Genomic DNA, 15883 nt, shown 5'->3' on the forward strand with positions numbered 1-15883 from the left:
CTGGTTCCCCTCAAGGGATACACATAACAATGTCTTTGAGTTCTTCTGCAGAACTAAAACCCCGAACAAATGGAAGATGTTAGTACTCTTCATTCCACAGAGAAGGTCACAGTTCCGGAACCTTGAGAACCACAGGAGCCCATCCCAGACCACCTGAAGCCGAATGATCGCTGGATCGAAGGAATGCAAGCCCTGCAGGCACCCTGATACTTTCCAGCAGCCCTGCCTCCTGACCATAAGACTCCGCACTGCCGCCTCCAGGTCAGGACACACTGTTTTGAGGGCATTAGCCCGCTGTGGCCCGCTTTGCCAGGCAAAGCAATAAAGCTCTTCTTTCCTACTTTACCCAAACTCTGTCTCTGAGATTCTATTCGGTGCCCGTGTACATAGGCCGACTTTTGGTAGCAGTCTTGGAAGAGTCTGATTCACGACAAAAAGGATCCCCCGGGGACACTTTGCTAGTTTTGCTTGTGCCAACAGAAATCCAATTTCAAAGGGCAAATTATTCTTGGAGACAAAAACACCAATTTGGTCTATTGTCCCACCAGCTTTGGTAAATAAATCCAGAGAAGACAGGCTTTAAGTGTGAACTACGGGGAGGTGTGTCCTCAGGGGAAAAGTCCAAGAGAAACTTCTGTCTCAGAAACACTAAGCCCAGCAGAAAAGCTGTATTTTATGCGTAAGAATATGCAATGAGTCCCACAGTAATCTGAAGACATTTATGGGACCGTTACTCATTAAATAGCTACCCACCCTCATTTAGCTATGTAAACAAAAATAAGCTGTTCATAAATTTAGGAAAACATTACAACAACTAAAAGTTAGAAGAACCTTTCTTAGTGTTTCTCATCTAATTTAGAAATGTTGACTAGAGGGGTTTAACTTAAAACATGGTCCGAATTTCCTATCTTTTCCAGGAAACATTTGATGGGCAGGTACTTACTCTCCTGAATGCCTTCCATTTTAACGTAAATGTTATCACTCAGCTCTATGTAAAGGGCGGCTCTGTGTGCTATTTAAAGCAAACTGAACACATTCCTTTAGTTTGCTTAACTCGAGCCTACAAGGTATACTGCCTCAGACCTATATGAAAGACACAACCAGAAAGCTAAGCAGCTACACATCTTAAAAAGTTCACACTTACAGCTTGAACTATGACTTTATCAAAAAGGAAACAGAAAAATAATGTAGTGACTTCCAAGTGTATTTACCTGATACACAGCTAAGCACTTACAGACCTAGTACATGAGCAGTCCTTGAATTAGAAAGCCAGGCGCGTTACAGGTTGGCCTCTGCTCTCGGAACGAACGAGCCCAGGCTCCTGAAGACGCAGGGCTACCACCACCGGAACACGTGGCCTCCAGGTGGACAAGGGCCAGCGCGGGGCACAGGGGTGGGGTGCTTCCTTCCCACCCGCGACAGTAGCTCCCAGTCAAAGCCTCCCAGAGTGAAACCTCCTGAACGAGGACGTGAGCTAAGAAAATCACAGGATGCTGAAGACTCCCGATTACACGGGTGAGTCTCAGCTGTCACACCCTCTAAGCTTAGACAGTCACATCTAGGTTATCATTTCATCACGATTCCTTAGAAAATGTACGTGCGGATAGATCACTGATAACACGGCACACTCAGGTCAGAACGATTCCTCCTGCGCTATTTCCAGGACAAACGAGTAGCTTCCTGGAGTTAACACTGAGGGTGAGGATGGACTTCAGTCTGACGTGTGCTAATGCTTTCCTGTCAAAATTTCCAAACCAAATCTCAAAAACAGAAAGAGGCTGCCTTCGGGGACATCGTATAATCAACACAAAACCCACGAATCCTACCTGGTCACAAGGAGAGCGGCACTGATTTGCCATCTTCATCTGTAGAGAGAGGGAAGCAAGGAGTCAGTGTGACCATGTATTGATGTCATAATTTTTCAACCTAACTGGCAACTGGATTTAATTAGCTGCATGAAGTGTCCCTGCATGAAACGTTTCCTTTATGAGGTATTTCTTACCTGAAAACCAAACCAGAGCATGTACAGATGTCTGGCAACGACTCTCATAACAGAAAACCCAAGACTAGCGTATCGACGCTACTGTTTCAAGCATCAGCTCTTTACTAAGTGAAGCCCTGGGGCAGCGGATGCTTAAATGTCCACGTCTGAAATAACTGGGGAAAATGATTTCTGTACTACATGGTCTTAGGTAATTACAGTTTTCACAGTTCACATTTGATTCTCCCAGCAATCCTGCAAAATTTAACCAGTGAGGACATGAAGGTCCAGAGTAATAACAAGGTCACGCCTACCCAGTTGGAAAGTGGCTTTGAATCCACAGTTCCAGCTCGAAAGTGTCTGCGTCTCCTTTCCTCTGCTCTGCCCAGTAGCTGCAATGTGTGAGATTCATGTAGAACCATGCATTTCTGCCAATAACAAGCTACCACCACCTGGGTTTTTCTTTTCCTTTTATCCGTCCAGATACCTTTGGAATTCAAAATGTCAAGTTGGAAAACTGAGGTCTTAGAGAGGGTCTAGTACCTCCTATGTAGCTGAGAGCCTCTGAGGTCTTTGGAATAGAAATCTCACATTGCTGCTTCCCTGATATTTCAAAGTGCTCAGGCGAGCTCTGTTCAGTAGTCTCCAGGAGTGAGGCAGGTGTGAGACTACGCCGTGTGCGTCCAGACCCCTGGGGTCCTCCTGCCACCAGCTGCCCTGGGCCACAGCAGGCCCTGGGGTGCAAATGTGGACAACGGGGCAAGTCACCTGCAGGGGCTGAGAACAAGGAAACGGGTCCACGGCCTCCTCGGGCCAAGGGCTGGTCCCTGCATGAGCCTCCCACAGCTGTGGCCATCAACTTACTGCCGGGATACAGCGGCTGCTTTAGGGAACTGAGTACTTTATTCATGTTTTACTCTCACCCCATCTAGTTTTATTGTTTCATTTTGAAGTTTCATATTGACCTTGATCATCAAACAGATCACTCAAAGAGACAGAGCGTTTTTCTTTCCTGGGTGCCTGCGGTGATCCATTGAGAAGGGATGTTTGTGGTGGAGGTGCCTCTTCATAAGTTTCCTTAATGTTCTGGAGAATTACGTATTTAACCCAGTTGGGTTCCCCAAATAAAAACGTCACGTTACATCAATGCATTTGGATAGCGTATATATAAAATTACGTGCACACAAATACTTCTGTGTAGGTGCGTGGAAAGGAAGAGGGAGAGACAGAACCAGCGGGGAGGTGTCCAGAGGTTTGATTCAGTCTACACTCTTATACCAGGAAACTTTTAGATGACTTAATCTTTAACATTTTTAGTCAAAGGTTTCTTATGTTGAAAAAAAGTGCATGTTCGTCTGTTTAATGTTATTACCAACTGTTTCAGGATTCATCATAAGTAACAAAACATCATAATTCTTTTCGTGGATTAAAGAGCAAAAACAGGGACATGGAAAGTCTCCGTGCTCACTTTTTGCAGCGTCAGGTCGCTGATGTTGGCAGACACGGCCCTCAGCCAGGCGGTGCTCTCCTGCGCGGTGTAAAACCAAAGGCTTCCCGAGCTCGCCCCATCCAGGGCCTGCACCTCAAATGCACTGGACCTGCGGGAGGAGGACAGGAGATGCTGGAAGGAGGCCCCTGGGATCCAATGCCCCAGGACCGGGAGAAGGCGGCGCCCACTCAGCCCTGCTCAGCACCGACCTGCAGTCACTGCGGGAAACACAGCTCACAGCCGTGGGCACAGCCTAACCCATCTCCGTATCTTAGGTAGGTTTACTGAAATTAAGTTCGAAACGCTGAAATCCCTATTTCTAATTTAATAAACACATGAAAGGCAGCTCCTGTAGGAAATACACTTGCTCTTAGAGCAGGGCTGGAGCTACTGTTTTGTGGGGTCCTTAGCAGTGATTCTTTCGGAGACCACTTATCATGGTCTGAAGGCTCTTGACCCCGTGACGATGGAGCAGGTCAAACACCACCATTCCTCAGTGTCGACGGTGTTTTAGGACCACACGTATACGTCTGATTTACAACAGAGCTTTTGAAGAAGTTGAAGTTGGTTCTCCTTTATTTTTAACCATGAGAATCAACCTGCCACAAACCCACCCATGGCAAATCATTCGTAACGGCGACATCACTGTCTCTAATTCAGTAGTTCTCCCCTATCATGCAAGCCGTTTTTTCCAGAGATAATTTCCATATAACTATTGCTATAGACTGATGTGTGTATTCCCCAAAACCTACATGTTAAAGCCCTAGTCCCCAGTGTGGGTATATCTGGAGATGGGACCTCTAAGGAGAGAAGCTTAGGTGAGGTCAGAAGGGCGGGCCTGATCCAACAGGACTGGGGGCCCTAGAAGAAGAGGGCCCAGAACTCTGTTCCATATGAGGACACAGTGAGAAGACAGCCGTCAGCGAGCCAGGAGGACAGTGCTCACCAGACACAACCCTCTGGAACTTTGATCTTGGACTTCCAGCCTCCAGAACTGTGAGAAAATAAATTGCTGTTGTTCGAGCACCATCCCCCCGCCCAACCCCCGCCGTCTGGTGTTTTGCTAAGGCAGCCTGAACTGACGGACACAACCCTTACAACAAAAGAATGTCACTTACACGTCTGTTCGTTTTCTCTTAAGAAAAATGCACACTAACCCATGCAGCTTATATCTCCACGGCCTTAAGAAGACAACTGAAAGGCTAAAAATGACAAAACAAACTTTTTTTAAACAAGGTTGGCGCTAAATTATGTTTTAATAGTCTTTCAGATGTGGGTTCAATCATGGTTTCATACGGGAAAGGATACAAGGGCGGGAGAAGGAAGTAGAGACATTATAAACCAGCCCTGCACGTTCTTGGGCCAAATCTACCAACCGGAGTTTCTCTGATTAAACAATCCGTCTGTCTTTTTTATAAGTGGATATCCCTTACTAGGTATCATTCCCACCCTAATCAGCACTGCTTGAATCAGAACATAAGGTTCATTTACAGACAAGTGTGTTATTGTCCCTGCACCCCGCGCCCCGGCTCAGAAATTTTACCTGGCGAGGGGGTGAGGGACAGGCAACAAAACCTACAGCTCCTGGTCAATTTCCACAGGAAGTGACTTCACTTGCAGTAGAATGTGGAGAAGTTCAAGGTCACGGGCACTTCAAAAACAGTGGAAATTTCGGTGAAAGGCAATTAGAAAGAGTTTCATAAATTAAATGAATACAGGCTGAACTGCTGGCCGGCTAATTTTCAGGAGAAAACCTGAGAATAAAACAGCTGGAAGGAGCTCTCCTGTGGTCAGAACAAATCTCAGACACCGACCCCAGGAACTAGTTCTTCAAAGGAACCCAGATTTGACTGGAATATTCTGCCGATCCATTTACACCACAAAGCTTTGCTGAAAATGATAGACCAATCCGCTGGAAATGAGTGAAGTTGAACAGCCGGGTGTGGTCACAGGAAGAAACCAACCTCAGGCTTAACAGGACGGCGGGGAGAGCGGCGCCCAGACTTCACTAAAATGATCCAGCCGGTCACTAAACAATAAACAACAAACCGCAGGTAGGGGTGTGGGGTGAGGACCTGCACCCGGAGCTGCTGGAGACAGGACAGTGCGCCGCGCCGCCTGGGGAAAAGCAGGCACGGAAGGTGTCTGCGAGGTGACCAGACGTCACATCAGGCAGAAAGACTTCAAAACAGTCATTGTAAACACGTCCAAGAAACTAGAGGAAAGCTTGGTTAAAGAAGTAAAGGTACAAAGACAACGTCACTTCAAATACAGAATGTTAGTAACGAGACAGTAGCTACAAAAGCGAGCAAATGAGTGTATTAGGGTGAACAAGTATAATAACGGAAAAAAATTTACTAGAGAGGCTTGACAGGAGGTTTCAACTGACAAAGAATTAGCAAACTTGAAGACAGATCAGTAGAGTTTATGCAATCCAAGTAAGAGACAGAAGAAGGAGTGAAGAGAAACTGTCAGAACCTCTGACACTCAAACTAGAAAATGAAGAAAAGGTCTCCTGTTACTGCACGGAGGTTCCCCAAATGTTGCCGTATCTATTTGGTTTATAGTGTTGTTCAAGTCTTCTGTTTTCTTCCTGATGTTCTGCCTGGTTTTTCCATACACTATTAAAACTGGTGTATTGAAGCCTCTGACTATTACTGTTGAATTGTTTGTTTTGCCTTTCAATACTGTTAGTTATAGTTTCATGTATTTTGGTGTTCTGTTTTTAGGTGCATATATATTTATAATTGTTATATCTTCCTGATGGATTAAACATTCATCTTTTTAAAATGTCCCTCTTTATTGCTAATAACATTTTCAGTTTTAAATTCTATTTTCTATGATATTAGTAAAGCTACTGCATCCTTGTGTTTGCTGTTTGTATATTTTTTCCCATCTTTTATTTTCAATCTATTCGTTTCTCTGAATCTAAAGTGTGTCTCTTGAAGACAGAATACAGTTGGATCTTGTTTTTTCTATTCAGTCTGAAAATCTTCACCTTCTAACTGGATTATTCAATCGTGCAAATGTAATTTTATTATTGGTATAGTTAGACTTATGTCTGCCAATTTACTTTTCATTTTCTACGTGTCTCAAATCTGTTTTGTTCCTCTTTCCCTGCTTTCTTTTATAGTATGTGAATATCTTCTAATTAAGCATTTACATTTCTTTAATGATTTTAAATATATATGTGTATATACATACAAATAAAGATCAAAACATAAAGCAAGCAGAAGGAAGAAAATAATGAAGATTAGAGCTGGAATTAATGAAGCAGAGAGAGAAAAACAACAGAGAAAATCAATGTAACCAAAATCTGGTTCTTTAAAAAGAACAGCAAAATGGACAAACTTTTAGCTATACTGACCAAGAAAAAAGAAAGAAGAATCAAAATACTAGAATAAGAGGTGAAAGTGGAGATATTACCGTCAATATTACAGAAGCAAAAAGGATTATAAAGGAATCCTTGAACAATTGTATACCAATAAATGAGATAAATTAGATGAAATCCTAGAAAATACAAACTACCAAAGTTGATTCAGGGAGAAATCTGAATAGACAATATTACAAGTTTAGAAATTGAATTTGTAACCAAAAAACTAACCACATAGAAAAGCTGAGGCCCAGATGGCTTTACCACTGAGTTCTACTAAACATTCAGAGAAGAATTAACAACAATTAGTCACAAACTCTCCCCAAAATAGAATAGAACATTTCCCCAATTAGTTTATGAGGCCAATACAACCTTAATACCCAAACCACAAGTCATCACAAGAAATCCACAGACCAATATCTGTTTTGAATATGGATGCAAATATCCCCCGTGAAATACTAGGAAACTCAATCCAGGAACATCTATTAAGAATTATATACCACCATCAATGGGAGTTACCCCAGGAAGTCAGTCAGTTTGACATCTGGAAATGTTATACATCATAGCAACAGAATAAAAAAAAAAATCAAAAAACCATCTCAACAGATGCAGAAAAAGCACTTGACCAAATCCAAAATGCTTTCATGCTAGAAAACACTCAACAAACTACGACTAAAGGGGAGTGTTCTCAGTGTGATAAAGAGCTTCTACAAAAGCCCGTGTAGGGCGTGTAGACAGTCGGCTCTCTGGGGAAAATGGATGAGATTTGAATCCATCCTGTTCGTGCTTCAGCTGTGTGAGACAAGCTAGACGCCTAACCTTTAAAAGATCCTTGTCTACACAACGGGTCTTGAAATGCCAATTATACCACAAATGGAAATATTGGGAGAGACAAGTGGGGTAACGTAAATATGGTCCTACCAAACCCACAGATGCTATACAAGCATTGCTACCAGTGAGGTTATCTGTCAAGCAAAGCAATACAAATTAAACATTATATGAGCAGAAACGGTGAAAGTGTTGGCGTGAATGCTGATGATAGATGCCAACGTACCAACACAGTATGAAAACAAATTCGCACTTTGGCTTATTGTACAAAAGTCATATTAATTAGAGGCAATGACACAAACTCTGTGCGTGTATGCCCGAACGACGGATGGACATTCATGTCTCCTGATTGACTCTGAGGTTTTATTTTCTCAGCTTTTCACTTGTGCGGTGTTCAGGCTCCCCTACAACGTCCCTCCCCCGTCCACAGGCGGATCCTGCCTCATGGTTCTACGGTCATGGCATTGGCTCAGGATTCTCAGGACTTTAATCCCATGGTCAAGGTCACAGTCAGAACTAGAAATCCCAGAGTACTCGGGACTCAGCGTGCTCTGTGAGGTCACATGTCAGCTTTGAAAAATCAGCAGTAAAACCTACACCCAGAGAAGGTGGAGTATTTGGTGCGTGTGTTTCCCGGGTAGAAACGAAGCCAAGCCCCAGACACCACTGTCAAGGGCCAGGGAAGGAATGACCCTGCCCGTGCCTTTGGAAAGCCCACCTGCTTCCAGGATTCCTTCGAGACTGAGAGGATTTTTGATTTTCGAAGAGAAAACTGGTGAGACAGTTTCATACCGTAGGAAATGAGTCGATTCACAGTTTCTGGCTAAGCAAAAGAAATCTATTCCAATAAGGTTCAAAGTACGTGTATCTTAACCTATTAGAAGATTGAGGAACTGAAAGTTCAATGTTGAGTCTGCACTGCCTTTGGAGGAGGAGGGGTCTGCATCTTCTCTTCCTGCCCCTTCACCCCCCCCACTTCTCCTCAGATGACAGCTCCCCCCAGCATCCTGCTGCTCCCCTCCCTCCCCCACAGACGCCAGCCCCCCAGCCCTGCCCAGAGCCTCCCACAGTCCCTCCTGAGACACTCTGCATCAGTACCTTTACCAGGCCAGCTGCTGGAGGCTGCCGGTGACCTCACAGCTCATCTCAGTTATTTACAGGCCTAACGCTGGACATCTGTCTGCATCCCACGTCTGCATCCTGTGGCAACAGACGATCTTCCCACACCGACCTCAGCTGTGCCGTGGGATTCCAGCATGACCCAAATCGGGCTCTAAGTACTGAGCGTTCTTAACTGCCCCTCAAAGCTTCAACATTGGAGAAAAAGAACTCAAAGTTTATAAATCATCTTTTTAACACGTTGTGTGTTTTTTAAGGAACGAAAACACTCGAGCTTCCAAAATGACCCACGGAACCTCTTACCCACGAGTCATGGCTCACGGCCATCCAGGCCCCCAGGTTCCGGCCAATCCTGACCCTTTACACCTGGACAGCATCCAGGGAGGACTGACTGCACACAGCATCTCTGCTCTGGTGAACCTGAAGCCCCCCCTGCTCTGCAAGCTGAAGGGTCGGCGTCTGTTTATTTTACTCACATCGAGAGTTACGAACATTCACTAGACAAAATGAGAGAAAAACGTGTATATTCCTCAGAATTTGAAAAAAATCCCCCAACTGCCATTCACATGTCACATTTCAAGCCTGCCTCTGTGGCATGCGTGTTATCTTTTCATGGAAGCCAGAGAAATATTTTCTTTCTGCTTCCCCACCATGCAGCGGCATCTCTAAGGGCTCCATGTTAAACAGTAACAAAGACCCAACTTCAATGCAGGCACCCTTCTCCCTGTGTCAGTTTGTTTATTAAAAATCACTATTCCTGGAAGATTCCAGGCACAACAAAAGTCCAGCAAGTCCAGGAAAGAAAGATAACTTCTCCTGCGTGCTGCCCCGAAGGCCAACTTGCCCTCCTCTGTCACCCCGATCACCATCCTGAGACCAGGTCCGAGTCCTCCGAGCCCCTCGCCCATCATGGAGCAGGGGCTGGAGAGGTGTGAGGGCGGAGGGTCCCATGTGGGCGGCGCCCGAGCCAGATGGCGGAGCCCCTCCCAGGGGTCCCACTGAAAGAAAGCGGAGGCAAAACCACCTCACCTAGGTCTCCCTGCTGGTCTGAGCTTATGCCTGTTTCCTGCCTGCATTTCCTGCCGGACGGGAAGCTTCCAGAGAGCATGGACTCCTGGGTTTGCCCATTGCACACCCTCAGCCTGCAACATCTCCGGCAGCGCTGCACGGAGCAGGCATGCTAGAATACCTGTCGCGTCAGTAAGTGCTGGAGAACACGCAGCACGGTGGAAAAGGCTCCCACCTCCCATGCCCACTGCCCGCTGATAGAGAAACCACTGTCCTCCCAACCCGGCCAGGGGCGCGGCCTCCTCATGTGAGAGCAGGCACCTGAAGGACCGCTCGCTGGGCCCTGGGGACAGGTCGGCGAGGTAGGTGGAGTGACGGCGCTGCAGCCGGCACGCGCGCACATAAATATAAGAATATTATACATGTATTCAATGCACGGGGACGGGCAGCACAGAGAGCCCAGGCTCTGTGCTTGTCAGAGATGTTTGCAGAACCTGTGCAATCATCTTCCTTATATTCTTAAATTCTTCATGTTTGACCAATTAATCATGCATTTGAAAATTCCCCTTTCCATAATGATTGAAACCGCTTTGAACAAATTCAAAATATTGTAAGTCAAGAACAGAGAAATATCTTTACTGTCTATAAAAATCAACACATTCTAACAGATTCGGAGGCGGCTAAGATCACTGGCACTGCTAAGTCCTGACGTTTTCTCTTTACAACCGTTTTGAATAATGGAACCTGCAGCTTTATCCTATGAATAAGGAAATCAGACATAACAGACACTGCATCTCTCTCTGCATTTTCTTTGTCTTTCCCTCAGGATTTCTGTGTCCAGGAGGCATTAGTCAGCCCTCGAAGGCTTTCACTTCCATGAAGCAAACCTTTCAAATCCCTGGATACCTCCTTCAAAGTCGACGGGGGGCCATTCTAATGGGAGTGACCGCTGACCCAGCATAACATTACAGCAGGTGCCACGTGGAGCAAACACTACAACCAGTTCCTACTTCTTCGTCTGCTGATTTATCTACTAGGAAAATCTGAATTACTGGGTGAAAATACATGAACTTCCTGAAAGGCTGTAATCTGCACTGGGGAGTGCTCTGAGTAACAATTCCTTCCTTGAAAAATGCACATTTTATCCGCACAGCCCTCCAGTTTCCCCGTGCTCATTAGCCTTTATTTCTACATTCAAATCCATACTTCTAACTACTTAACCCTTGTTGTTTTCATCTAAACGAAGAGCCTGTTAGACCCTGAAAGCAACTGAGTCAACGGATGTTTGTGAAATGGGCAAGTTTGGTGTCAGGCAATGGATTCATCGGTTAATACTTTCTCACTTCTCAACCTTCAGTTTTATTTGCATAATAAATTGATTTTTAAACATATTTTCTTATTTATTCCACAGGAAGCTAACTTAAGAACTTATTCAAGAGAAATGGACACGGGGATGAACTTTCTGGTGGTAAATTAGATGTTTGACAAAATGTCTTAAAGGCCTTAAAACGTTTTAACCTTTTCATTCCATGATCTTACCGTACTACCTATTCTAATGAAATGATGGGTAATGTGAATAACAATGTATGCATAACGACATCAGAGCAGTCCCCAAAACATGTTTTAAAAGAAAAATAAGCCCCGGTCTCATTATAAAGGAATACTGGGTACGCACTATGCACACCAAGAGGACAAAAGTCTCATTAAATCCCAATGTCCAGACACCCATCCACAGTGTTCTCTCTCCATAGAAAAGTCCAGACAAACATACGTTAAGGTGATAATGTAGTTTTATCTCGTGGTAGAATTTTAACATATTAACATTTTCCCCACACATTTATATTTCCCAAATTAGCCAGAAGCAATGTTTTTAGCTGTGAACCCTATGGATATATGTATAAATGTGTGAGTGTATATACATATGTATACGCGCACACACATGCGCACACCCGTGTCCACACACACGTGCATGTGGCCCCCCTGCCAGCGACCCCTGCTCGTCACATCCGCGCGTGATCTGCGTCCTTCAGAGCTGCATCTCTCCTTCCCAAAGGCCCTTCTAACAACCTGTGTCCTCCAGGTCCGACAGTCCTTCCCACCCTTGCACTGTAACACCTCACAGCTTTTGGACATCTAAATTTTTCTTCCAACTTAATTGTTTGCTAGAATATCAACACTTGGGTGACATAAAGGAGGTTTCTTCCCCTCTGTAGCACGTGGCACTAAATGGTGGTTAAGGAATGTTTCCTGCACAAGCTCCATGGTGGAGATTCAATCTTTCCAAGTTCTTAGGGGACATTTAGAGGGGCTCAGGTGGCCAACACCAGGAGGGTGAGTGATTCTCCAGGCAGCACTGCGGGACCCTGTCTTGGAACCCCGGAACTCGCTGGGTCTCCCACAGTCTGAACTATAACATCAGGCCACCTCGTGAAAACTGCCAGCACCTCTTCTGTGCAGCAGAACCACACAGACCCTGCCTTCAGGACTCTGCAGAGTTCATTCCTTCAATACCTGGTGCTTTGTTTTAAACACATGTTTGTTTAAGTCTGCTGGAACGGTTCCACGACTCCAGTAACATGACCATATTTTGCCCTTCGAGTTTTCATCACTTAGATCTCTCTTCTGAGACAGAAACACTGCATCTCAAGGAGACACTGGAAATGCAAACTCTAACCCGAAGACCCAACACCAGTCTGGCGGCCGGGCTGAGTGCAGTGAAGGAAGAAATCTCCATGCCAGGACATCACTCAGCCAGGACGGTGTTTTACCCCCTTAGACATGACTGGGAGCATCCTGCATCCTGGACACGCCCACTGGTAACTGCTCTACCAGGAAGCCCTGGGAGTGTCCTGCATCCTGGACACGCCCACTGGTAACTGCCCCACCAGGAAGCCCTGGGAGTGTCCTGCATCCTGGACAATCCCACTGGTACCTGCCCCACCAGGAAGCCCTGGGAGCGTCCTGCATCCTGCACAATCCCACTGGTAACTGCCCCACCAGGAAGCCCTGGGAGCGCCCTGCATCCTTGACAATCCCACTGGTAACTGCTCCACCAGGAAGCCCTGGGAGCGCCCTGCATCCTGGACACGCCCACTGGTAACTGCCCCACCAGGAAGCCCTGGGAGCATCCTGCATCCTGGACAATCCCACTGGTAACTGCCCCACCAGGAAGCCCTGGGAGTGTCCTGCAACCTGGACAATCCCACTGGTAACTGCCCCCACCAGGAAGCCCTGGGAGCATCCTGCATCCTGGACACGCCCACTGGTAACTGCCCCACCAGGAAGCCCTGGGATCGTCCTGCATCCTGGACACTCCCACTGGTAACTGCCCCACCAGGAAGCCCTGGGATCGTCCTGCATCCTGGACACTCCCACTGGTAACTGCCCCACCAGGAAGCCCTGGGACCATCCTGCAACCTGGACAATCCCACTGGTAACTACCCCACCAGGAAGTCCTGGGACCATCCTGCATCCTTGACAATCCCACTGGTAACTGCCCCACCAGGAAGTCCTGGGACCATCCTGCATCCTTGACAATCCCACTGGTAACTGCCCCACCAGGAAGTCCTGGGAGTGTCCTGCGTCCTGGACAATCCCACTGGTAACTGCCCCACCAGGAAGCCCTGGGAGCGTCCTGCATCCTTGACAATCCCACTGGTAACTGCCCCACCAGGAAGTCCTGGGAGTGTCCTGCATCCTGGACAATCCCACTGGTAACTGCCCCACCAGGAAGCCCTGGGAGCGTCCTGCATCCTGCACAATCCCACTGGTAACTGCCCCACCAGGAAGTCCTGGGAGCGTCCTGCATCCTTGACAATCCCACTGGTAACTGCCCCACCAGGAAGCCCTGGGAGCGTCCTGCATCCTGCACAATCCCACTGGTAACTGCTCCACCAGGAAGTCCTGGGAGCGCCGGTCCTGAGTCTGGGGAAGGAGTCATGGTCTCGGGGTAAGAACAGAGTGGGGGCCATGAGGAGAAGGGGGCTGACGGCTGTCAGAAGAGGAGGGAAGCAGACTTACTGACAGATGGGGCAAGGCATGGGGTCAAGGGTCAAGAGTCAAGAGTCACATGCATGCCCAGGACCACCCGCCAGGTAGAGGCAGGAATGGAAATGCAGACGGAACTGGGTCAGTTTCTGAGAGTGTGACTTCAAAAGTAATTAGAAAGTTGGTCGAATTCATAAAAAGCAGGCTTCCCCTGTACACCCCCAAGCCTGGGGTCAGTACCTAAGGAGCAATGGGACATGTTCCTAGAGACAGCAGCCTGCCTGCTCCCTGTGCCCGGGGTAGTTTGATCCGGTAGAGCGAGGTTCCCTGAGGCCCTCTCCTCTCAGCAGCAGGAAACTCTGTCACTTCAGCTCATTTGCTTTGTTGTGACGATAGGGATGCTGGTGAAATGAGGACAGAGACATGTGATCCCTCAGCAGCTGGTGGAGATGGAGGGTCTGAGAGAGGCGACAGCCAACCCTGGAGATGCTCTGAGGAATGCAGGGCGCCCACAGGAGGCCCCTCGTCTATAGCGACGCCATTCTCCCACCTTAAAACGCCCTATTTATTGTCATTTCAAACTTCGAGAGCCTATTACATTTCTATACACAAAGGAAAGGAAAATCAATTTAACGTTCCAGGGGGAAGACTTGTGATGACACCGACCCTACTCGGATAAGAAGAAAAGGCCCGAACGTCCGAGGGCTGAGGCTCTGCGGCATCTCTCAGTAGCTGGGGCTCTGATCCCCTCACGGTCACCATGGATAATCCTCGGCGCTAAAATAAGAGGTGCTACTTTGAGACACTGCCATTGGATGCACCAGGAAAGAGAGAGAGAAAACGTTCTCCGAGGCAGCGAATCCAGCAGAGACAAGGAGCATCTCCCAGGATAAGTCTCGATACCGCACGTGTGGGATGGCGGGCTGGGGACGAGTGTGAGACCCAGCGAAGAGACGCGGGAACCCTGCCACCTGCACCAAAGACGGCGACTCGGAGCTGCTCTGCGCCGGCTGCACCACGAGGGGCCTGGCTGTGCGGGTCACCCAGCTCGAGTCCTAAGCAGCACAGACCAGGGAAGGTTACAGAACGGTCCTCGGCGGTCAGGTGGGCAGCGCTTCCCACGAGCCGCGGAGGGAGGGGCCCTGAGGCTTCCACGTGTCAGCAGCGGCCCCCCCGGCAGCCCCCGGCCCCAGAGGGCCGGACAGCGACCTAGACGGTCACCACTCCCGCCGGGGACTGTCCAGACCCGCCGTGCCTTCCGGTCGTGGTAAGAAGCCACCGTCCCAGGGCAGCACGTCTACACGGGGGCGACTCACGTGGCCCGTGGTTTGGAGATGATCACAGAGGAGGCAGGCTGGCCTCCGGGGTTAAAGCCGGTGATCAAGGACCAGAAACGCACGGTGAAGTGAAAGGCCCACTTCTCTCCGCCGGCGTCCGGGGGTAGCGTCCTCTGTCCACACCCACAGCGGGACGGCCGCCCCGGCGGGCTCTCCTCCCCAGGCTGCCCTCCACAGCGGCTGCAGCCCGGCTGGCACCCCAGCCACTGTCCCGTCACGACCCTGTTGCAAGGCCGGGCTTCCCTGCGACTCTGCGGACACGGCCGACCAGGCAGCTCCTGCCTCGGAGAAGCTGGCCCACCTCGTGGTCCCAGGCCGTCCACACCCCATGTGCAGGGTGCGGCCAGAGCCTGGACGTTTGGGGGACATTCCTAGAAGGGCATCATTCCCTCTCAGTAAGCACACATGCCCTAACCTTCTCTCCCCACGATGGAAATTTCAGAAAAAATTAAAGACGCAGTGAGTTGAGAAAGACAGCAGCCTTGTTACTGAAAGTGGGGTCCGGCTGCTCGCTGCTCAAAAGCCAATAAAGAGGCCAGGAAAGTGGAAAGGAAAGTTTGCTTTATTTTGGGTGCTGGCAACCTGGGGGCAGGGTGGCCGACTTCCCCCCATTCCCCACTGACAATCGGGGGCAAGAGCTTTTATAGACGGAGCGAGGGGCTCCCTGCAGAAACAGCACGGTCCACTCTGATGGTCACCTTGAAATTGGTGCTGCCGTGCTCTGACCAGCATCATCTTGACTGTCTTAAGTACAGTTAATC

The 15883-nt window shown here is 48.1% G+C and overlaps 1 protein-coding gene across 1 annotated transcript in view; it reads right to left on the minus strand.

Moving 5' to 3' along the window:
- Positions 1–15883, minus strand: part of SNTG2 (syntrophin gamma 2) — a 200766-nt gene that overhangs the window by 47646 nt on the left and 137237 nt on the right. The window contains exons 10-11 of the mRNA XM_049695901.1: positions 3450–3579; positions 1827–1865 (exon numbers count right to left, since the gene is read on the minus strand). Of these exons, the coding sequence (XP_049551858.1) occupies positions 1827–1865; positions 3450–3579 (169 nt within the window). The remainder of the gene's footprint in view (positions 1–1826; positions 1866–3449; positions 3580–15883) is intronic.

The sequence above is a fragment of the Orcinus orca genome, chromosome 13 (genome assembly GCF_937001465.1).
Source record: "Orcinus orca chromosome 13, mOrcOrc1.1, whole genome shotgun sequence".
Taxonomy (NCBI): domain Eukaryota; kingdom Metazoa; phylum Chordata; class Mammalia; order Artiodactyla; family Delphinidae; genus Orcinus; species Orcinus orca.